This window comes from Polyodon spathula, chromosome 4 (assembly GCF_017654505.1).
Source record: "Polyodon spathula isolate WHYD16114869_AA chromosome 4, ASM1765450v1, whole genome shotgun sequence".
Taxonomy (NCBI): Eukaryota; Metazoa; Chordata; class Actinopteri; order Acipenseriformes; family Polyodontidae; genus Polyodon; species Polyodon spathula.
In genome coordinates, this window is record NC_054537.1 from 50,590,684 (window position 1) to 50,614,191 (window position 23,508).

A 23,508-nucleotide genomic window follows, 5' to 3' on the forward strand; every position below is an offset into this window, starting at 1 on the left:
TGCTGTATCCAAATTGCTGTGGTATTTGTACAACAGTAATAATTTTAACTATTATTTTTTGCAAAGGTATGGTGATCAATACTGCTGAGGGCAATGCAAATGACAAAAGGGCTCAGCTTGGATGGACAAAAATATATTTTAAAAGTTATGTTTAAGTTTAGTAACTACTGTGCATTGACTTTCAGCAGTCTACACAAATTTAGCATTCTTGTGATTTCCTTTGGTGGGTGATTTTTACTCACGTTATTCACCCTAAAAGAAGTGTACTGTCACTGTCATAGTTAAACACTTCATATAACATAATACAAGTATAATAAAACATAAGCATGCAGTTAGAAAGCGAGTCCAGTCAAATTCTGGTATTATGCATGCAGCTGGTGTATTTTCTTTCCATGGGATGGGTTTGATTAATTGCATTACTTCTCAGTTGTATTATATTTTTAACGCCGTTGATCAAAGTAGTCAAACTTCACGATGCACAGCTTGTACAGGGTGTAAGATTACATGTTATTCCTCTGTACACTGTATTTTATCGGATGGGTTTGTATTAGATTACAGGTTCACACGCTCACTCGCAGACCGCCCGTCGCCCCAACCATTGCCCCCTTCATTCCAACGCCGGAGAAGCCGTCGCCTCTGATTGGTTACCTGGGTTCAACGGAGGAACTTTCCCACGACTAGCACGTGTTGACAGCCAGCCAACCATATCACTACAACAGACAGCCAAGAACCTGGAGACTTTGTGAAATACGTGGGTGGTGCTCATAATTTGCAGTTGCCATCTATTGGTTCTTAAAAAGTCTCTTTAAAGTGTGAGGCGTGTCTACTTTGACTATCGCCGTGTTTAATTCTGAGACTGTATAAATCGATGGTCATTGCGTAGTCAATCACGAAAAAGTGTGTACTTATTGGCTGTTGATTCTGGAGAGCTATTAGTCCCGCCTGCTGTTTTATATTAATCTGACCGTGGGAAACAACCTTGTCGTTTAAACGAGAGCACTGCATACGTTGAGAGTTCATGATCGACTCAAAAGGAATATCCTGATATTATATACTTGCTGTAAACATGAAGAGGACTCACGATTACAGTTCATCAGACAGCGAACTAGATAAAAACATAGCTGTTGAAAAGGAAAGCGCGGATGAAATTGGGTACGTTTCAGTTTATGTGAGGTTCATAATACATGAGTGCTGTAATGATAAAACATTTAAAAACGACATTTAAAGAAAAAAGAAAATTAGACTAGACTATTGATTTATTTATTTATTTCCAGTCTTTAAATGTTCTATACTAGTTTAAAACATAAAAATAACGTGTGTGGGAGTGTGGGGGTATCGACATAATTTGAGAAAATGTCCCCAACAAGATAGTAACTCCTGAAAAAACGACGTTGCGGGGACGTCCCCACTTTATAAATCTCACACACACACACACACAGACACACACAAAAATATTAGTAGGCTATTCAAGGTTTAGTGTAGCTTTTGGAAGAATATTTCTTCTTGTTTGCTTGTTTATTTTAAAATAGCTTGACAGCATAAAGCGTCGTGGAATAGCATTAATTGGTTTGGTTGAAGGTTATGTTTTTATAAAAAGTAAATTTTATTTGTATGTGTTTTCTTTTAAATTAAAGCTCACCCCCCGAATCGATGTCTCTTTCCACATCATCTCAAATTCAGGCACGGAAGCGACGCAGAGGAGTGAGTATTTAAAGCGGTATATAATTTTGAAGATACTTAATCTTAAACTGTTGTTATTTTGTACAAATGAGCTAACAATATTTTTATACCTTGCAGATTATAGAAAAACGTCGCCGTGATCGTATCAATAACAGTTTGTCAGAACTTAAAAGACTTGTCCCTAGTGCCTTCGAGAAACAGGTACATTCAATACAATAGTAAACAACACTGGGAAAATACTATAGGCGAATAAGTGGTCTGTAAATTTTCCATTATTTATTATTTTATGAACAGTCCAAACAGGGTTTTTGCCATCAAAATTATAATTACAATAGTCAAACTATTAATATAATATCATATTTCACTTAAAAAAAAAAAAAAAAAAAAACATAAATCTACTCTAGCTGGTAATATGTTTTCTGGTTTACAGAACACATCAATCGATGCAGAACAATACATTAGTTACACATTATGTAGTGTTTTTGTTTCAGGTAAGATTTAAAATGTAGGACAAAATAATTACAATACTGAAATCTTGTTTTATTTTAAGGGCTCAGCCAAGCTGGAAAAGGCAGAAATTTTGCAAATGACAGTGGATCATTTGAAGATACTCCATGCTGCTGGCGATAAAGGTCACTGATTTGCTTTTTTCATGGTTTTTTTTTTTTTTTTTTTTATTAAATAGTACCAGTACCTGATAAAATTGACAATCAGAATGACCTGAAATCTTGTAGTTTAATTGTATACATTTCACTACTGTACTAAAAACAATTCACTGCATACAAGGTTATTAAATTTAATTAAAGAATTTTATAAAATGTGTCATTGTTAAATGTTTGTAATGCACATGTGTAAATGAAAAACATCTCAGATTTTGTCATAATCAATCATTTTGTTTGTATGTAAAAAGTGAGAGATATAACATAAAATGTTTGACAATTTTGTCTGTTCACACAGGATACGTTGATATCCATGCACTTGCCACGGATTATCGAAACCTGGGTTTTCGAGAGTGTCTGGCTGAAACAGCCAGTTATCTTAGCATCATTGAAGGACTGGACAACTCAGATCCCTTGAAGGTGCGCCTGGTTTCTCATCTCAATAACTATGCGTCTCCAAGGGAAACACATTCTGGAATTAGACACTTGCCTTGGCGGTCTGCTTTTGGAAATCACCCACGTCTCCCACACCCCCTTCTCATGCAACAGGCTGTTCACAATACTGCCACCAGCGCATCCACCGTCACAGATTCACACTCTCAGAGCAGACACACAGAGGCTGCCTTGCTGAGAGAGCCCCATAATGGCAGCATAGCACAGGTGCTTCCAGTTGTCACTTCAACCTCTAAACTGTCACCTCCTCTGCTCTCCTCAATGTCCTCTCTTTCAGCCTTCCCTTTCTCCTTCAGTGCTTTCCCCTTGCTCTCTCCCAACACACACAGCCAACCTGTCCCAGCACAAGCCATCAGCCTTAGCAGCCCTTACAGATCCTGGGGGACAGAGATAGGTGCATTCTGATCATCTCCTTGCTGAGCTGGGCCGTTTTGGGATGTTTAACATAATTCTGAAAATAAATCCAGTATTTTTTTTTTTTTTTTTTTTTTAATATCTCCACTGGTGCTGTTCTGTACAGAGAGATATTGATACAATGTCTCCTAAGATAGTCAATCTAGTTCACCACAGGTGCAGATGCCACATTGTAATATTTTAATATCCTTTCCTGACCAGTGGCATTTCAATCAAAATTGCATTCAACTGCTTCAGATGCAGGGTTAAAAATGGCTTCCATAATATATGATATGATATATATATATATATATATATATATATATATATATATATATATATATATATATATATATATATAATTACATTTTGAAATCTGTTTAAGGAGAGAAAAACTATTGTTACCTTGGATTTAAACATTATGTTTTATTGAATATGTTCCTAAGTGTGTGGCATGATCTGCTTTATGTACATTCTAAATGACCTATTTTATTCCACAAAGGCAAAAGATTCCATATCAGATCTACTTTTATGGCCATTTATATTTTATATTTCTGAACCAATTGCTGACAAATCAGACTTCTGAGAGTAGATTTCAGAGATAAGTGTACATCAATGGTGTTGTCTAAAGGGGCACTAGCATGGTAATGTATCTGATCCTTGTGTACTGAACTGTTACTATTAAATGTATTTGTGAAAATGTTTGGATTCTATGGTTTCATTTCTTATTTCTTTTATATGCTTGTCACTGTAGGTTTGTCAGCTTGTGGTAATTTATAAATGACAATATTAACATCATGGTAAGAAAAGCAGTGATAAATGACATCTGAAATAATACACATTATACAGTGTTTATCTCCTCTATTAAAAACTTATTTGAAGGAGCAGACTTTATTTTAGTTTCCATGATATTTATTTTCTGTATTATGGTGCTCATACTTTGTTTTCAGCCAATTAAAAAAAATGAATAGTTATGAATAGTATATTTGTTTAAGAATATATTCACCATAGCAAATCTGTTATTTGATCCACTGACCTGTGCATTGAGAGATGAGTCAGTTGTGCAGGCTGAATAGTTATGCACAACCCTCACATCGCTCATTATATAGGTCTAGTGGATCATATAACGCATCACATGACCACAGCAGTGTGCATACATTTAAGACGAGGGGATTTTACAATTTTACGTGCATTCTGTATTCTGGTCTGTAATTAAATTACAAATTGTATTTTGTTAATGGTGCAACATGTTCTATGATTGCATGTTTAAAGTTATGGATCACTTTTTGCACTCATAATCAGTCATCAGCCATCAAAGATTCAGAATGGATATGCTAACTTGTTTTTACGTTGTAAGTCACATACAGTATGAGAAACCAAGCACCGTTAAGAGTTTGTCAAAATTGCAGTACAATACATCTTACACTTTGTACAGAAGTCATATTATGAATTAACTTTATGGCTCAATTTAAAAGTTAGTGAAGCATCAACACTTCTTTAATAGTAAGCTACAATATCAATTAACTTAGTAGTTGTGTGTAATCTCTTATTATTAGAAACCTCTCTTCACAAAGTTTGAGCAGACAGAACCACTCAGCAAACTGCACAAGGTGGCAGCTCTGTACAACATATTACATTATTGAATTTGAATTATTCTTCCAAGGTATTGTTCAAATTAGATTATGGCACCAGTTTGTCAAAAAATAGTCCTGAAATTGACATATTTTCAGAAATTAATCTGCATTTTAGTAAAAGTCAGAATTTTCCATCTTTAAACAATTCACAATTATTTGGCATTTTATTGTCTAAACTTATACAGTAGATGCAAATACTGTATAATTACTTGTTTACATTTATACAACATTGTACATTGTACTACAAGCACACTATTATAAACATCATGGACATTCATTCTGAAGAAAAAATTAGCACTTGCTTGGTTACCACATTGAAAATAAGCATTATATGGAGGCTTGCTGTAACTCCAGGGGTTTGGGTATAGCCTGTTACTAATTTACTACTGATTTAAACGAAACACTTAAATACATTTCGACACCTAGAGGATATCCTGATATCCGCGTTTTTTCCTGCCAATCGCGAGGTTGAAAAAACAGCGCCTGTCTCGGCATCGACAGCGCTTTTCTCGGCGCGGTTTCGGACGCCGATTGATTTGGCACCTGGGAATAGCTTCGAGGCTGTATACAGCCCGGCACCGACCACGCTACACGTCGGCATCGACCTCGGCGCCGATCGACTCGGCTCCGCCCACTCAGCACCAACCACGGGCATCTCGACGTCGAACTCGGCACCAACAGCGCGCGCCGAGACGCCGATCCCGGCACCGACTGATTAGGTACCAGTGAATCATTTAAAAAAAAAAAAAAACAACAACTGCAAACATGTCAGTGCAGTCGACTGGGTCTTCAGCTGGCTTCCACCAGTGTGACCGGTGCTCAGCAAAGCTGCCCAGGCAGGATAAACACCGATCCTGCACCAAGTGCCTAGGGCCAGAACACATGGCCAATGCACTTGCAGGTGAGCCGGACTGCTATCCATGTCAGAAGTTCTCGAGGAGAACTAAGCAGCGGAGAGCAGCCCTATCCCCAGCAGAGTCTCTCTCCTTCAACCAGGGGAGAATGAGATCAGTGGTCCAAGAGCTTCCGCAGAGGTCATCCAGGACACCCCCTGCTACAGTGACCAGGGAGCTCTCACACTCATCTGGGTCACCCTCCCCTACCCACCACCGGTACAGAGGTGCACTCTCAAGGGAGGCGAGATGGTACCACTTGAGGGGACGCTCACCAGGGGATGGGGTCGCTACGCAGGCACCGATCCCCTTCTCCAAGGGACAGATGGTCACTGTCACAGTCGCCTCGAAGATGCCCAAGTTCGGCTGAGTGGCGCTTCAGGGGGCTGGCAAGACTGTAAGGGCTCAGCAGACCATGCTGGAGAACCTCTTGAAATCTCAGGGCAACTACAGCCCCCACAGTCTCGTTCCCCATCCTCTCTGCCTAGACCCCCTAGCCCAGGCGAGCTGTCCTTGTCTGCATCCAGATCGGACGTCTCGGACCCAGCCGCCTCCATCGCGCAGGCCACGGTGGGAGGCTCTGTAACGTCCTTGCCACACGTGTCACAGAGAGAAGAGTTCCGGGCCCTAATGCAGGGTGCAGCTGCAGCCACAGACGTTCACTGGCCGGCAGAACAAGAGGGAAAGGGGAACCGCTTCCACCAGCAGAAAGGGCAACCACAGCATGCCCTCCCCCTATGTCAGGACTTCCTGGAACTGGTGCTCTCCTCCTGGAGCAACCCAGCATCTGTACACTCAGCTTCCAGAACAGCAAAGTCTCTGCTTCTTACTGCAGGAGCCCAAGAAGCAGGCCTAGGCATATTCCCCACTATTGGGGATACAGTCATGGTTTTGGTGCAAGGTTCCACATTCACCAAGTGGGGTTAGGACCCAACCTGTCCGCCCAAGCCTTGCAGAACGACAGATGCAATGCTCAAAAGAGCTTACGTGTCAGCAGCGCTCTCTGCCCATGCAGCAAATGCCATGGCCATACTGGTGCTCTATCAGAATCAGTTGGCAGAGAGGCTGCAGGTGAAGGCTACACAGACAGACACAGGGGAGCTCCAGGCAATGACTAAGGCGATGACCGACCTAATAGGGGAGTTAGGTCAGGCTTCAGGGAGGTCGCTGGCAGTGCTGGTTGCCATCCGCCGGCATTTATGGCTGACACAAGCCAAGTGGAGACCGAGAAGGTGGCACTACTGGACACCCCATTACACCGGGGCAGACTTTTGGGGCGACCATTGATGTGAGCCTTGAGAGGTCCCACAAGGCCTCAGAGGTCACCTCCAAGTTTTCGCACCTTCCGGCTTACCGTCAGCCCAAGGTGGCATCGCCCTTCACCCCAGAATAGACAAGCAGGCAGAGGGAGAGGCAGGGCCAGCGGCAAGGGACCACCGCAGGCCAGGGATAACCAGTTCTCCAGCTGGAAACCGAGGCCAGGGCCTAAGAAAGACCCACCCCCTCCCAAGCCCAAGAGAGACCGCCCCTGGGGCTCCAGCTGCCACCAAACCCCCCCACAATCGGACTGACCAACGGCAATGACCCATGGCAAGGCTGCACCCAGGACTCCTGGGTGCTATCAACAATGAGACAATTCCACATAGGTCTACAATTCCGCATAGGTCCGCAACTCTTCAAGGGGGTGCTCCCCACCACCGTCGAACCAGCGAGGGCAATATTCCTTCAACAGGAGATCACCAATCTTCAAAGGAGGTATGCTGTATGCTTGGTAAGCCCAAGTGATGCCCTCATCAGCTTGGCAAAAGCACACGCTGAAGCACATACAAAAGAGGTCATAGATCATGTGACGAAGTTAAGGCTCTCAATACATCAACAGAAGAGCAACTTCGTACCGTCTCAGTCTACAGTATTCCTGGGGATCAAATTGAACTGAGGGAGCATTCTTGCCTCGACGTCGGAAGACAGGATTCGGTTGTTGGAGGCCACACTCTCCCTATTCAGAGAGGACGGTCTCCTACAGGTCAGAATATATCAAAGGTTGTTGGGGCTGATGGCAGCCACCTCGAGAATCCTTCCACTAGGGCTGCTGAGAACACGCCCGCTTCAAGCCTGGGTAAATACGCTCAAGGAGCACCCAGTCCGAGATCAGTACCGGCTGATGCGAGTATCCAGACAATGCCGGAAGACACTGGAGTGGTGGCTCCGTCCTGGCAATCTACACCTCAGGTCTCCCCTTGGATCCTCTCACAGAAGGGAAGTGATCACTACAGATGCCTCCAGCCTGGGATGGGGAACGGTCTGGAACGGAGGAGGAATAAAAGGTTAATGGAAGGGACTTCGACTGGCACAAGTCGACCTCTTTCCCACAGCTGAGTCCACTCATTGCCCCCTATGGTTCTCCATGGAGAGAGACAGGAGCCCCATGGGAGTAGACACGCTAGCTCACCCCTGGCCACAGGGGCTATTTTATGCGTTTCCTCCGCTACCATTATTACCCCTGACACCAGAGAGGATCAGGGTGGAGAGAGCACAGGTTTTGTTGATTGCACCCAGATGGCAGAGGCGCCCCTGCTTTGCCCTCCTCTCCAACATATTGTCGGGTCAGCAGTGGCAGCTCCCACTGCGCAAGGACCTCCTGAGCCAAGTGGAGGGGCTATTATGGCACCCAAACCCAGCCGAGCTCCAACCCTGGGTCTGGCCGTTGAACGGCACTGTCTATTTGGACGAGGTTTGCCAGATGCAGAAGTAGAGACACTACAGTCTGTTAGGGCGTCGAGCACTAGAGCCCAGTACTCATATAAATGGAAACTTTTCCAAGACTGGCACCTTGCTGAAAGTCACGATCCTGTGACTTGCCGTATTGAGACAATATTAACCTTTTTCTTGTTTGACGCGGGAAAATCAGCGTCCACTTTGAAGGTATACCTGGCAGCAATATCAGTGTGCCATGACAAAATTGACTCGGTGTCCCCTGGGGCACATTTCCTGGCAGTGCAATTTCTTAAAGGGGCTCGGAGGCTTCGTCCTCCCATGAAAAGTATGGTTCCCAAGTGGGATCTAGAACTGGTTCTGCGGGCCCTTATGGGACCCCCATTTGAGCCCATGGCATCAGCAGAACTGCGCCCTGTTTCATTAAAAGTGGCATTTTTAATAGCCATTACGTATGCCAGACAAGTAAGTGAGCTTCATGCGCTGTCCATCGATGACACATGTATGGCTTTCACTGGAAGTGACTCGCAGGTAACATTAAGAACAAATCCATCCTTTTGGCAAAGGTGGTATCCTCATTCCATATTAACCAATCAGTGGTTTTGGAAACTTTCAGACCTCCCTATCATGAGTCAGAGGAGGACTGTAGACAACACACACTATGCCCAGTTTGGGCTCTGCACTGTTATTTGGATAGGACGGCGTCCTGGAGACAGTCCAACCAGCTGTTTGTCTGCTATGGATCCCGCTCTAGAGGTCAGGCCCTATCGAAGCAATGTCTAGTGCACTGTGTGACAGATGCGATACACTTGGCATATGAACAGACGGACTCCCCGTTATTGTTGGACATTACAGCCCATTCTACCAGGGGCCAGGCAACATCATGGGCTTTCCTTCACGGCGACTACTTAGATGAGTTATGCAATGCTGCTACATGGACAGTTAGTCAGACATTTGTGCGTTTTTACCGCCTTGATGTGACAAACTGAACGAGACCCTCACTGGGCACTAGAGTTTTGCAGGCGGCATGCCCTTAGGCATCATGTGGGCTTGTGACGGAGAGCGAATGAATCCGAATCAAAAATCTCCCTCTTGACCAGTGAGGGCACTGTACAACAGGAGCTGCGGGCTTCCTACTGAATGGTTGGGCAGTTCATCCTGGGGACAGTCGGGAGCCGGCCATTCAGGAAGAGGGCGGCGTTATGGTACCTGGAGTCATCGCCCTAGTACGCTGAGCGAAGTTTCAGTCATGAATTGGAGGAGACGTGATTGAACTAGCTATTGGAGGGGGCGGGGCTTAGGGTACTTTAGGGGGACGTGACGCCGTAATCGGCTCCTTTGTTGTGGTTAATGGGAGGAGACAAGGACGGAATCTTGAATGAGGTGTGGGTTCATTGAGGAGTATTGTGTTTGTTTTGCCAGACGGCTGATACGAAGCTGGAGCTGCAGCAAGAAGCCCGGACCTGAACGCGCACGAGCACCAGCACTCAGAGCACCGCACCTGCACCAGAGCACCCAGTTTGGAGATGTGTTTTTGTGTTTATTGTTTCGGGACTGCAACCCCTTTGTTTTGTAGCTGGTAATACCCATTGCTGGGTAGAACCAGCTTTATTATTTTGGGTCCAGTTTTCAGTGGCAATACTCATTGCTGGGTAGAGCCAGCTTTATTATTTGAAACCCGGTTTAAAAAGGGCATTAAAAGAAACCTGACCGGTAGACTTTGTGTTTGTCCTTTGTTGGAGCACCTCAACTCACCTATACACCGGAGCACTACAAACCACTTTGCCACAGGGCTCTGTTGCTATTGCTGTGGGGCTGTACTGTTGGTAATCTTGAGCCACGACAGCTTTGGTACAGCTTTCCCATTCGGTAATGGTTGTCATTCAAATTGAAAGGGAACCTTAGGTTATTATCATAACCCTGGTTCCGAAAAGAGAATGACAACTTTGAGGTCGTGTCCCCAGCTAACCTCTGTTTTTGAAAGAAAATGGCGATGTGCTACTGTGAGGACGTCCCTCTTCAGCAGGAGGTGAGCGGGACTTCCCCCTCACAGCAGGGCCCTGATAGGGCAGCTTTTGTAGATTTGCTTAGAGATTGACGGTCAGAGAGGCTCTTCCCATTCGTTAATGGTAGTTATTCTCTTTTCAGGCAACCAGGGTTATGGTAATAACCTAACACTTTTTTTACCAATGATTTTTCAGTTGCTATTACAAGTAGATCACTCAGACCAGGATTGGTCATGGAAGTTTGTAAATCGTTTTTAACCAATCTTAAGACAGAAAACAGACCCTCATTCTTGCAGTGGTTACTGGAAGAGTGAAGACTACCTTGATGATTTTTAGTAATATATAAGTGTAAGTAATAGTAAGTATCCTTTTAGAGTTGTACCAGTTCAAAAAAAGAATAAAAACTACGTTGTCAGTGGTGGCGTCAGTTTCGCTTTTCGTTCCCCTCTTCGACTCAGTAATAACTTCTTAATTAGTTAAAATGGCACTGGTTATTATCAGAGCCGGCACCATGTTTTTGTGGGTCAGGGGCAATTGCAAATATCTTTCTATCAAAAAGGTTTTCATAATCAGTAGTCCCTCCCTAAACTGGACATGTTGGAGACATGAGTTATCTGATTTAAAAAAAAAAAAATGAATAGCTGTAGCACCCTTTCTTGTTTACTTTACCTTACCAATAACACACAATAAATCATGCTGCTGCATTTTACACATTACTATATAAGGTGAAAATAGTATTAAATATATATATATATATATATATATATATATATAAAACTATCGCTACAGTAGGCGCCCGTTAACCAGTGTTTCAATAAACCATGAATTTTAATCAGTGACGGCTGGTGGACAAAATTCTGGGGTGTTCACACCTCAGATCCAGGTGAGGGGGTGGGGTCCAGGTGTGTGGGGTCCAGCAGACCAACCTCAGTGGTAGAAGCACTGTCCAGTGGATTTGTTTCTTGTCGGTAGCAATTCAAAACGTTTGCTCTGCAATGTCTTATCGTGGCAAATTTTTCGATTATTTTATTATTAAAGTCAGGCATCATGTCTTTTTCAATTGATAACAAGGCTACAGCATTTAATCATTCAGTTTTCATACATTTATATATATATATATATATATATAGATATAGATATATATATATATATATATATATATATATATATATATATATATATATATATATATATATATATAAGTGAGATGTTGAAATAAGACAAATACATTAAACACAGATGTATATTTATTTAAATTTATGTTGTCCTCTAAATCAATCCCAAATTCAAAGACCAGGAACAGGAAAAAATAATACCTGAAATGAAAGTCACAGTTAAGGCCAAAGGAAGAGAAAAAAAAACACTAATTAACAAAAAAGTAGATTTATATTGTTATTTTCAGGACACATAACACTTACCCATCTTAATTTATATTATATAACTAAGACGACTGTTTCTGACTGTTTGTCACAACAGCAAAAAATAAAAGATTAAAACACCTAGGAAGTGGAAAAAGCCTGACATCGGACTACCGATTTTTTTTATATATATATATATATATATATATATATATATATATATATATATATAGCTCTGGAAAAAATTAAGAGACCACTGCCCAATTATCAGTTTCTCTGGTTTTACTATTTATAGGTATGTGTTTGGGTAAAATGAACATTTTTGTTTTATTCAATAAACTACTGACAACATTTCTCCCAAATTCCAAATAAAAATATTGTCATTTAGAGCATTTATTTGCATAAAATGACAACCGGTCAAAATAACAAAAAAGATGCAGTGTTGTCAGACCTCGAATAATATAAGAACATAAGAACATAAGAAAGTTTACAAACGAGAGGAGGCCATTCGGCCCATCTTGCTCGTTTGGTTGTTAGTAGCTTATTGATCCCAAAATCTCATCAAGCAGCTTCTTGAAGGATCCCAGGGTGTCAGCTTCAACAACATTACTGGGGAGTTGATTCCAGACCCTCACAATTCTCTGTGTAAAAAAGTGTCTCCTATTTTCTGTTCTGAATGCCCCTTTTTCTAAACTCCATTTGTGACCCCTGGTCCTTGTTTCTTTTTTCAGGCTGAAAAAGTCCCTTGGGTCGACACTGTCAATACCTTTTAGAATTTTGAATGCTTGAATTAGGTCGCCACGTAGTCTTCTTTGTTCAAGACTGAACAGATTCAATTCTTTTAGCCTGTCTGCATATGACATGCCTTTTAAGCCCGGAATAATTCTGGTCGCTCTTCTTTGCACTCTTTCTAGAGCAGCAATATCTTTTTTATAGCGAGGTGACCAGAACTGCACACAATATTCAAGATGAGGTCTTACTAGTGCATTGTACAGTTTTAACATTACTTCCCTTGATTTAAATTCAACACTTTTCACAATGTATCCGAGCATCTTGTTAGCCTTTTTTATAGCTTCCCCACATTGTCTAGATGAAGACATTTCTGAGTCAACAAAAACTCCTAGGTCTTTTTCATAGATTCCTTCTCCAATTTCAATATCTCCCATATGATATTTATAATGTACATTTTTATTTCCTGCGTGCAGTACCTTACACTTTTCTCTATTAAATGTCATTTGCCATGTGTCTGCCCAGTTCTGAATCTTGTCTAGATCATTTTGAATGACCTTTGCTGCTGCAACAGTGTTTGCCACTCCTCCTACTTTTGTGTCGTCTGCAAATTTAACAAGTTTGCTTACTATACCAGAATCTAAATCATTAATGTAGATTAGGAATAGCAGAGGACCTAATACTGATCCCTGTGGTACACCGCTGGTTACCACACTCCATTCTGAGGTTTTTCCTCTAATCAGTACTTTCTGTTTTCTACATGTTAACCACTCCCTAATCCATGTACATGTGTTTCCTTGAATTCCTAACTGCGTTCAGTTTGAGAATTAATCTTTTGTGCGGGACTTTGTCAAAAGCTTTCTGGAAATCTAAATAAACCATGTCATATGCTTTGCAATTATCCATTATCGATGTTGCATCCTCAAAAAAATCAAGCAGGTTAGTTAGACACGATCTCCCTTTCCTAAAACCATGTTGACTGTCTCCCAGTACCCTGTTACCATATAGGTAATTTTCCATTTTGGATCTTATTATAGTTTCCATAAGTTTGCATATAATAGAAGTCAGGCTTACTGGTCTGTAGTTACCTGGTTCAGTTTTGTTTCCCTTTTTGTGGATCGGTATTACGTTTGCAATTTTCCAGTCTGTCGGTACCACCCCTGTGTCAAGAGACTGCTGCATGATCTTGGTTAGCGGTTTGTAAATTACTTCTTTCATTTCTTTGAGTACTACTGGGAGGATCTCATCCGGCCCAGGGGATTTGTTTATTTTAAGAGCTCCTAGTCCCTTTAACACTTCTGCCTCAGTTATGCTAAAGTTATTTAAAACTGGATAGGAACTGGATGACATGTGGGGCATGTTGTCAGTATCTTCCTTTGTAAAAACTTGTGAAAAGTAATCATTTAACATATTTGCTATTTTTTTTTCTTCCTCTACGATTTTGCCATTTGTATCTCTTAAACATTTAATCTCCTCTTTGAATGTTCTCTTGCTGTTGTAATATTGGAAAAACATTTTGGAATTGGTTTTAGCTCCCTTAGCAATGTTCATTTCTATTTCTCTCTTGGCCTTTCTAACTTCCTTTTTGACTTGCGTTTGCAGTTCCGTGTACTCTTTCTGCGTACTTTCTTTTTGGTCCTTTTTTAATGCTCTGTAAAGTGCCTTTTTTCGCTGAATATTTTTTTTAATTGATCTATTAAACCATTTTGGCAATTTAGTTTTACATTTAGATTTGTCTACTTTAGGGATGTAATTGTTTTGCGCCTCTAGTACTACATTTTTGAAGAACAACCATCCTTCTTCTGTGGGTGTTTTCTCTATTTTACTCCAATCTACTTCTGTTAGTCTCTGTTTCATGCCTTCATAGTTTGCTTTTCTAAAATTGTAAACCTTAACTTTAGTCTTTACTTTTGGGGATTTAAAAAACACTTCAAATGAGACCATGTTATGGTCTGAGTTTGCCAGTGGTTCTCTGACCTCTGTTTTAGTTATTCTATCTTCGTTATTTGAAAAGACTAAATCAAGGCATGCCTCCCCTCTAGTGGGTGCCTTCACAAATTGTGTTAGGAAGCAGTCATTTGTCATTTCCACCATTTCTATTTCATCCTTCGCGATACCCACCGGGTTTTCCCATTTTATTTGGGGGAAGTTGAAATCCCCCATTAGTATGGCTTCTCCTTTGCTACACACATTTCTAATGTCATTGTATAACATATTATTGTGCTCACCGTCTGAATTTTTGTCCGTTATTCTGACCCATATTGATTCGGTTTTATTTTCTTTGTCCAGGTTTAACACCTGGGCTTCAAGACTGTTTCTTATGTATAGCGCTACCCCTCCTCCTCTTCTGTCCTGCCTGTCTTTCCTATACAGTGTATACCCACAAATATTATATTCGTCCCCATCACTCTCAGATAACCACGTTTCTGTAACACCTATCACATCATAGTTACCTGTTAGTGCAGTAGCTTCAAGTTCTAGAATTTTGTTTCTGATACTTCTAGCATTTAGATAAATACATTTAATGGTTGTCTTACCTGAGTTGTTGTTCTTGTGTCTTACCTGAGTTGTTGTTCTTGTATAATGCAAAGAAAATAAGTTTATATTCATTTTTAAACAACAAAATACTAATGTTTTAACTTAGGAAGAGTTCAGAAATCAATATTTTGTGGAATAACCCTGATTTTCAAGCACAGCTTTCATGCGTCTTGGCATGCTCTCCACCATTCTTTCACATTGATGTTGGGTGACTTTATGCCACTCCTGGCGCAAAAATTCAAGCAGCTCGGCTTTGTTTGATGGCTTGTGACCATCCATCTTCCTCTTGATCACATTCCAGAGGTATTCAATGGGGTTCAGGTCTGGAGATTGGGCTGGCCATGACAGGGTCTTGATCTGGTGGTCCTCCATCCACACCTTGATTGACCTGGCTGTGTGGCATGGAGCATTGTCCTGCTGGAAAAACCAATCCTCAGAGTTGGGGAACATTGTCAGAGCAGAAGGAAGCAAGTTTTCTTCCAGGACAACCTTATACTTGGCTTGATTCATCCCAAAGCTGCCCGATTCCAGCCTTGCTGAAGCACCCTCAGATCATCACTGATCCTCCACCACATTTCACAGTGGGTGCGAGACATCGTAGCTTGTAGGTGTCTCCAGGTCTCTGTCTAACCATTAGACGACCAGGTGTTGGGCAAAGCTGAAAATTGGACTCATCTGGGGGTGCTTCATAAGAACATCAGAACATAAGAACATAAGAAAGTTTACAAACGAGAGGAGGCCATTCGGCCCATCTTGCTCGTATGGTTGTTAGTAGCTTATTGATCCCAGAATCTCATCAAGCAGCTTCTTGAAGGATCCCAGGGTGTCAGCTTCAACAACATTACTGGGGAGTTGATTCCAGACCCTCACGATTCTCTGTGTAAAAAAGTGGCTCCTATTTTCTGTTCTGAATGCCCCTTTGTCTAATCTCCATTTGTGATCCCTGGTCCTTGTTTCTTTTTTCAGGTCGAAAAAGTCACTTGGGTCGACATTGTCAATACCTTTTAGAATTTTGAATGCTTGAGTTAGGTTGCCGCGTAGTCTTATTTGTTCAAGACTGAACAGATTCAATTATTTTAGCCTGTCTGTATATGACATGCCCTTTAAGCCTGGAATAATTCTGGTCGCTCTTCTTTGCACTCTTTCTAGAGCAGCAATATCTTTTTTATAGTGAGGTGACCAGAACTGAACACAATATTCAAGATGAGGTCTTACTAATGCATTGTACAGTTTTAACATTACTTCCCTTGATTTAAATTCAACACTTTTCACAATGTATCCGAGCATCTTGTTAGCCTTTTTTATAGCTTCCCCACATTGTCTAGATGAAGACATTTCTGAGTCAACAAAAACTCCTAGGTCTTTTTCATAGATTCCTTCTCCAATTTCAGTATCTCTCATATGATATTTATATTGTACATTTTAATTTCCTGCATGCAGTACCTTACACTTTTCTCTATTAAATGTCATTTGTCATGTGTCTGCCCAGTTCTGAATCTTGTCTAGATCATTTTGAATGACCTTTGCTGCTGCAACAGTGTTTGCCACGCCTCCTATTTTTGTGTCGTCTGCAAATTTAACAAGTTTGCTTACTATACCAGAATCTAAATCATTAATGTAGATTAGGAATAGCAGAGGACCTAATATTGATCCCTGTGGTACACCACTGGTTACCACACTCCATTCTGAGGTTTTTCCTCTAATCAGTACTTTCTGTTTTCTACATGTTAACCACTCCCTAATCCATGTACATGTGTTTCCTTGAATCCCAACTGCGTTCAGTTTGAGAATTAATCTTTTCAGCAAGGCTGGAATCGGGCAGATTTGTCTTTGTGAAGGGCGCATGAATCAAGCCAAGTATAGGTTGTCCTGGAAGAAAACTTGCTTCCTGCTCTGACACTGTTCCCCAACTCTGAGGATTGGTTTTTCCAGCAGGACAATGCTCCATGCCACACAGCCAGGTCAATCAAGGTGTGGATGGAGGACCACCAGATCAAGACCCTGTCATGGCCAGCCCAATCTCTAGACCTGAACCCCATTGAAAACCTCTGGAATGTGATCAAGAGGAAGATGGATGGTCACAAGCCATCAAACAAAGTCGAACTGCTTGAATTTTTGCGCCAGGAGTGGCATAAAGTCAACCCAACATCAATGTGAAAGAATGGTGCAGAGCATGCCAAGACGCATGAAAGTTGTACTTGAAAATCAGGGTTATTCCACCAAATATTGATTTCTGAACTCTTCCTAAGTTAAAACATTAGTATTTTGTTGTTTAAAAATGAATATGAACTTATTTTCTTTGCATTATTCGAGGTCTGACAACACTGCATCTTTTTTGCTTTTTTGACCAGTTGTCATTTTATGCAAATAAATGCTCTAAATGACAATATTTTTATTTGGAATTTGGGAGAAATGTTTTCAGTAGTTTATAGAATAAAACAAAATAAAACAAAATCGAATCATACTGCTTCTATTTATAGCCTTATTGTCTTGGCACATGAGCTCTGATCGCCTGATCACCAGTGTTGCCAACTCCACAAAGTAGGAAGTCGCTAGAGAAACCACATAAAGTCGCTAGATGTCACTATTCAGACATTCTAAAGTCGCCAGAAATGTCGCTCGACAATTTATCACTCTTTGAACCGCTTAACCAGAGTAAACACCAATATAAACAATATTAAATGTATTAATGATAGATGGTCATTTTTAAACGTCCTGTTTATGTTTGTCTGGATTATGTATACAGATAATCTATATATAGTTAGTCTGGAGTAATTGATTTTATTGTAACATTATACATCACTTATCACTGATTTAGTACATTACGTTTGTTTAAATAATTGATGTCGTTCGCTTCCGCTAATAAGTGGGCAGCAGTTGTAGTTATTTGCATTAGGATTAGCAGGTCACTCGTGATCTCTTTGGTTCTTCATAGCCGCAACCAGCTCTGCAGCAACTTTTCAAAGCTGCGCTGGGCTGTGCAGGATCTGCACAGATTTCTGCGGTTGGAGTTGAGTGACGTGACGCAGCAGCCCTCGAAGAACGTGTATCTCTGCGATTATGTCGATAACTGCAGATCTGTGCAGAACTGTAGGAATCTGCACTACGTGAAAAACGCACTGTGCTACTTCAGAGCGACAGAAGCGTGGTGTATTGAGCTGCGTGTGACTTATGTTGTGATAAGTATCTGTACGGTGGGAAATATTAATACAACACTTTCAGACATGCCACCCTTTATAACATATGTTGTGGACGAAGGTGGGTAATTTGTCTACCCTACCCCCCCCCCAGTGTCACAGGTGAGCACTCGTTGACCCCCCCCTCCCCCCCCCCCCCCACCCCCCACCCCCCCTCCATACAACAGGGTGTAGTCGCACACCATCAGCGTGTGGTGTGTGGGGGTGTCCATGTGAGCGAGGGGGGGTTGAGTGTCCAGGTGAGTCAAGTGGGGGGGGGGTTGGGTTTCCACGTGACTTGCTCAGGGGGGTTGGGGTCCACCCCACAGCTCAGGTGCACTCAGTCACATGCACAGGCACTCAGGGCATTGACAAAACACAAAACAATGACACAAAACCATATACCACATAACACAAATAGTCCAGATCGCTACACAGCTGTCCCCGAACAGACAATACTACAGTCCTGAAGTGATCTGCTATTGGCCGCAAGGTTGGCCAAGGTGAACTCATGTACCACACTGCCAAGTTGTGGTCACGGTCACGGCGTTGTCAACTGCTTCTGGGGGGGGTTGAACTCTGCCCCCCCGGCTGTGCTGTTGTGTCCTCATTGCTGTCATAGGTGCAGTACATCTCTGCCGTCTCCCACTGGCTGGATGAGCCCTGACGTTCAGCATCGGCGTAAGGTGCTCCCTCTAACAAAGACAAAAAGTTTGCCCCTAGACAGCAATCAAGATGATGTGTCAAAACAGCAACTTCGTGCACTCTTCACACATTCCATAAAGGAAAAATCAAAAGCAGGCAAAAAAAGGAGGATAGCAGAAGCCAACAAGAAATGTATGTTTAGATAACGATAGGCTGTGGATACAACCCTGGTTCCCTGAAAGAGAAAATAACCATATGTGGGATATTGCCACCAGGCAGTAGGGATTGGCTGAGCTTTATGGCAAAGCTGCCGATAGGCCTCTGCGCGAGCTGCCGTGTAAGCCCGCCCCCCTGGGAGCTTACTATACGCAGCGTGCAGAGACTCTCTTCCTCTTTTGCTCTTCAAGCTGTCCGGAGCGACCTCGCGGCTTGATGGTTATTTTCTCTTTCAGGGAACCAGGGTTGCATCCGCAACCTATCTTTCCCTTTCAAGTTGAAAATAACCATCAAGGTATGGGAACAGTGTATCCAAGCTGTCGTGAGGAAGGATTCTCGGCAGCAGGACAGACTTGCGTCATAACGCAACTGCACAGCCAATACATCTACGCATATGCGAGGCTGCGCCTCAGCGTCTATGCTCGCAATGACACCTGTCCTAAGGTGGAATAGTCAACACCATGTTGGCATCCTGAGGTGCCATAGAATGTAGTACAGATGCTCCAAATAGTGGAGCAGAGGAATCCAGTATGCAGAATCCATAAAAGTATGCAGTGTAGCCCAACTGGCTGCCGCAGAAATGTCAGACACCGACACCCCTCTAAAGAGCGCTAGGATTTCGCCATACCCCTAGTGGAATGCATCTTCAACTGCCCTGGTGGCGGAAGGCCTGCAGATTCATAAGCTAATTTAATAGCATCCACTATCCAATGGGAAAGGCGTTGTTTAGACAACGGCTGACCCAAAGTCTTAGAACCACGGCATATGAACAATTGTTCTGTTTGCCTCACAGTCGTTGTATGGTCAGTATAACACCTCAATGCCCGCACGGGGCGGAGCATGTGCAACCGTTCTTCCTCTGGGGAAGAAAAAGGAGGAGGATGGAATGCCATCAACTCGACTGGTTGGTTCATATGAAACGAAGATATGACCTTGGGTAAAAAGGCTGGATTTGGGCGCATGGAGACCTTAGAACCGTCTCCTGTGAAACAAGTACACAATGAATGCACTGACAGTGCATGTAACTCGGTTACACATTTGGCTAATACCACTGACAGCAAAAACACAGTTTTTATAGACATGAGTTTCATATCCACGGTGTGGAGAGGCTCGAATGGTGCCTTGGTAAGGGCTTCTAGCACCACGTCAAGGCTCCATGATGGTAAACTGGTCGTTTTTGGAGGCTGCAAACGTCTTGCACGAACTGCAAGCCAGAAAATGGCAATCTGGTGATAAACCGTCAATGAGTACATGACATGCCGATACGGCTAAATACACTGTAAGTGTAGTTCCCTTCATCTAACAGTTTCTGTAGAAACTGTAATATCACTGCCATAGGGAAAGATATTGGGTCATGGACCCCCGCCAGACACCAATCTTGGAACAACTGCCACTTGTATGTGTACTGTGATCTAGTAGAGGGCGCTCTAGCAGTTTGAATGGTCGAAATCACCGCCGTAGAGAGCCCTAAGGCTGACAGGCGCTCCCATTCAGGGGCCAAGCCCATAGCTGCATGAGCTTGGGGTTCGGGTGCCAAAGCCGTCCTTGGGCCTGGGACAATATGTCCGCTCGCAGGGGAAGCTCCCGCGGTTCACCATGCAGCAATTGCACCAGGCTCGGAAACCATATCCTCCGAGGCCACCAAGGTGCGACCAGGATCACTGTTGCCTGCTCTACCCTGACTTTCTCTTAGAAGGCGGGGAGCTTCGGAATCAGTGGAAAAACATATAGGAGCCCTGGCGGCCATTCGTGAGCCAGTGCATCGACTCCAAGGGGGCTGTCAAAGTTCCTCACCGAGAACCATAGGGGGCAGTGCGTGGTCTCTCGCGAAGCGAAGAGATCCACTTGCTCTATGCCAAACCATTCCCAAACGCACCCTACCAACTGAGGGTGGAGGTGCCATTCCCCCTGCAAGAGGGCCTCCTCTGGATAGGAGATCCGCTGCATAATTGACTCTGCCCTGTAGGTGAACCACACGCAGAGAGGTCAAACGCGACTGTGCCCATAGCAACATCCGTGTTACCATCCATAGAAGGCGAGGGGAACTGTAGGCCGCCCTGGCAATTGATATACGCCACAACCGTGGTGTTGTCTGACCACACCAACATATGCTTGCCTAGAAGCACTGGCAAGAAGTGTCGAAGGGTGAGGTCCACTGCTCCGAGTTCCAGAACATTGATGTGGGCTGACCTCCAGGGTCCTGACCACACTCTGCGGGTCCCTGAGCCGTTCCAGACAGCTCCCCAACCTCGGTTGGAAGAGTCGGTCGTGACAACCTCCCTTCGGAAGATGGGACCCAAGCGCACGCCCTGGCGGATGTTCAACAGAACTTTCCATCAGCTCAGTGCTTTCCAGCAGGTTCGGGATACCGTCAACCTGCGGTGTTTGTCTCTCCGCGGATGCAACGCGAAGGCATTGAACCAGGCCTGCAGAGGTCTCCGGTGTAATAAGCCCAAAGGAAGGGCTTGCGAGGCGGCAGCCATCAACCCCAGCATGCGCTGACACAGCTCCATGCTGACTGTTTCTCTCAACCTGAATAGGGAGAGACACCGCTCCAGCGAGGCAACTCTTTGAAGAGACAGGGTCGCTTCCATGGACACTGAGTCTAGATGCAGACCCAAGAATTCGGTCTGTTGGCTTGGCACGAGGTGGCTCTTTTCTGAATTGATCTTCAGACCTAGCCGCTGAAGATGGTCTGTAACCATCACTGTGTGCTGTGCCAACTGCTCCTTCGACTGCACGCAGACGAGCCAGTCATCCAGATAGTTCAGCAGTGGGAAGCCTTGAGCCTGCAAGGGAGCTAGAATAGCATCCATACATTTCGAAAAGGCTCTTACAGGCCGAATGGGAGGACACAAAACTCGTACACCCTGCTCTGAAATGCGAAACGCAGATACTTCCTGTGACCCGGGCAGATGGGAACGTGAAAGTACGCATCTGTCAGGTCCACAGTGGTGAACCAGTCGTCGTGTTGGACTGACTGAATGACGTGCCTGTGTGTAAGCATCCTGAATGATAACACCCGCAGGTATTTGTTCAGTACTCGCAGATCTAAAATAGGGCGGAGCCCGCCGTCCTTTTTCGGCACCAAGAAGTATTTGGACTAGAACCCCTGGTCGAACAGAGCAGGGTCTACTTGTTGAATGGCACGTTTCCTGAGCAATGCCTGTATTTCAACATTCAGAGCTGAGGACTGAACTGAGTCCTTCACAGCAGTTACGACCACCCCCCTGAAGGGGGGAGGCTTTAACTGGAACTGAAGTGTATACCCGGTGGATATAGTTTTGTGTACCCAGATGTCGTCGGTGCATTGTTGCCAGAACTGGAGCTGTGGGACAGTGTAGGGGTGGGTTAACAGCTGCCTGGAGATTTCAGGGCTGTTTTGGCTGCCCTCATTCGCGAGGGGACTGGCCAGAGCCACGAGGGCGTGGCCTGCCACCTCCTTTAGGGCGCTACCCTCCGCGCTGCAGTCCTGAAAATGGAGGCTGACCGCGCGCTGCTGCAGCTGAAGGAGGTGTCTTAGCACCCCGTGGCCGCGGAAGGTGTTGCGGTGGTGTTCTACGCCACTGGTGCTCCTATTGGAGCTTAGGCTGGAAGGGCTTATGCGGCCTGTCGTGGAACTTTTCAGGTCCGCAACTAAAAGAGCCAACTGCACCAGGCATTCAGAGATATAAAGCCTTATTAGTTCGCGCAAACGAGAACAGCTCAACACATCAGTGTTAGAAAGCCCGAGCAGTGTTCTCTCATACAGAGTTAGCATACAGTTATTATACCTTTACAGAGAGAAAGGTGGTTTCCCTTTCAACCAATAAGCTAGAGCCAACTCAGTTGGTATAACAAAGAAAGGGGGACAGGTATTTACAAGGTAGTACAATAAAGGTTAGGTAGAAAGGTGGGTTCGCCCTGATCAACCGATAAGCTGGAGCCAGCTCAGTTTTTTTGTAGCTCTGAATGTTCAGTACCTGACTGTATTTTTTTACTCACTTGCTGAAAGTATGTAAATGTGAAGAAGCAAAATAATTAGATTTTTTTTTTTCAAAATAAAGTGGTTACATTCATTCAGCTAATAATAATAATAATAATAATAATAATAATAATAATAATAATAATAATAATAATAATAATAATAAATGTAGTGTGGATCCATTACACTTATAAATCCTGAAGAGGCTCCAATCCATCTTCAAATGCTGCATCACAGACGCTGAATCAGGCTCTCCAACCCAGAAAGTCATTTTCACCGTCACTTTCACTATTATCCATCTCCTCCAAAACTTAAAAAAGACTGAATCGACTTCTTTTGGGATGCTTTGGAACACTGCTCACCATTTCGTTCAATTTTATAAATTTTATAAATTGAAAAATGATCAGAAAACGGTAAGAAACCTTGATCCTATGTGCATAACACTGCGCTCT

The 23,508-nt window shown here is 43.4% G+C and overlaps 1 protein-coding gene across 1 annotated transcript; it reads left to right on the forward strand.

The window, feature by feature from the left end:
* The first annotated feature begins 833 nt into the window (after positions 1 to 833).
* hey1 (hes-related family bHLH transcription factor with YRPW motif 1) lies at positions 834 to 3,487 on the forward strand. The gene is made up of 5 exons (XM_041248050.1): positions 834 to 1,152; positions 1,635 to 1,701; positions 1,798 to 1,881; positions 2,231 to 2,312; positions 2,638 to 3,487. The coding sequence occupies exons 1-5, from the start codon at positions 1,067 to 1,069 to the stop codon at positions 3,195 to 3,197; spliced, it is 879 nt and encodes a 292-aa protein (XP_041103984.1). The 5' UTR covers positions 834 to 1,066; the 3' UTR covers positions 3,198 to 3,487.
* The last annotated feature ends 20,021 nt before the right edge of the window (positions 3,488 to 23,508 follow it).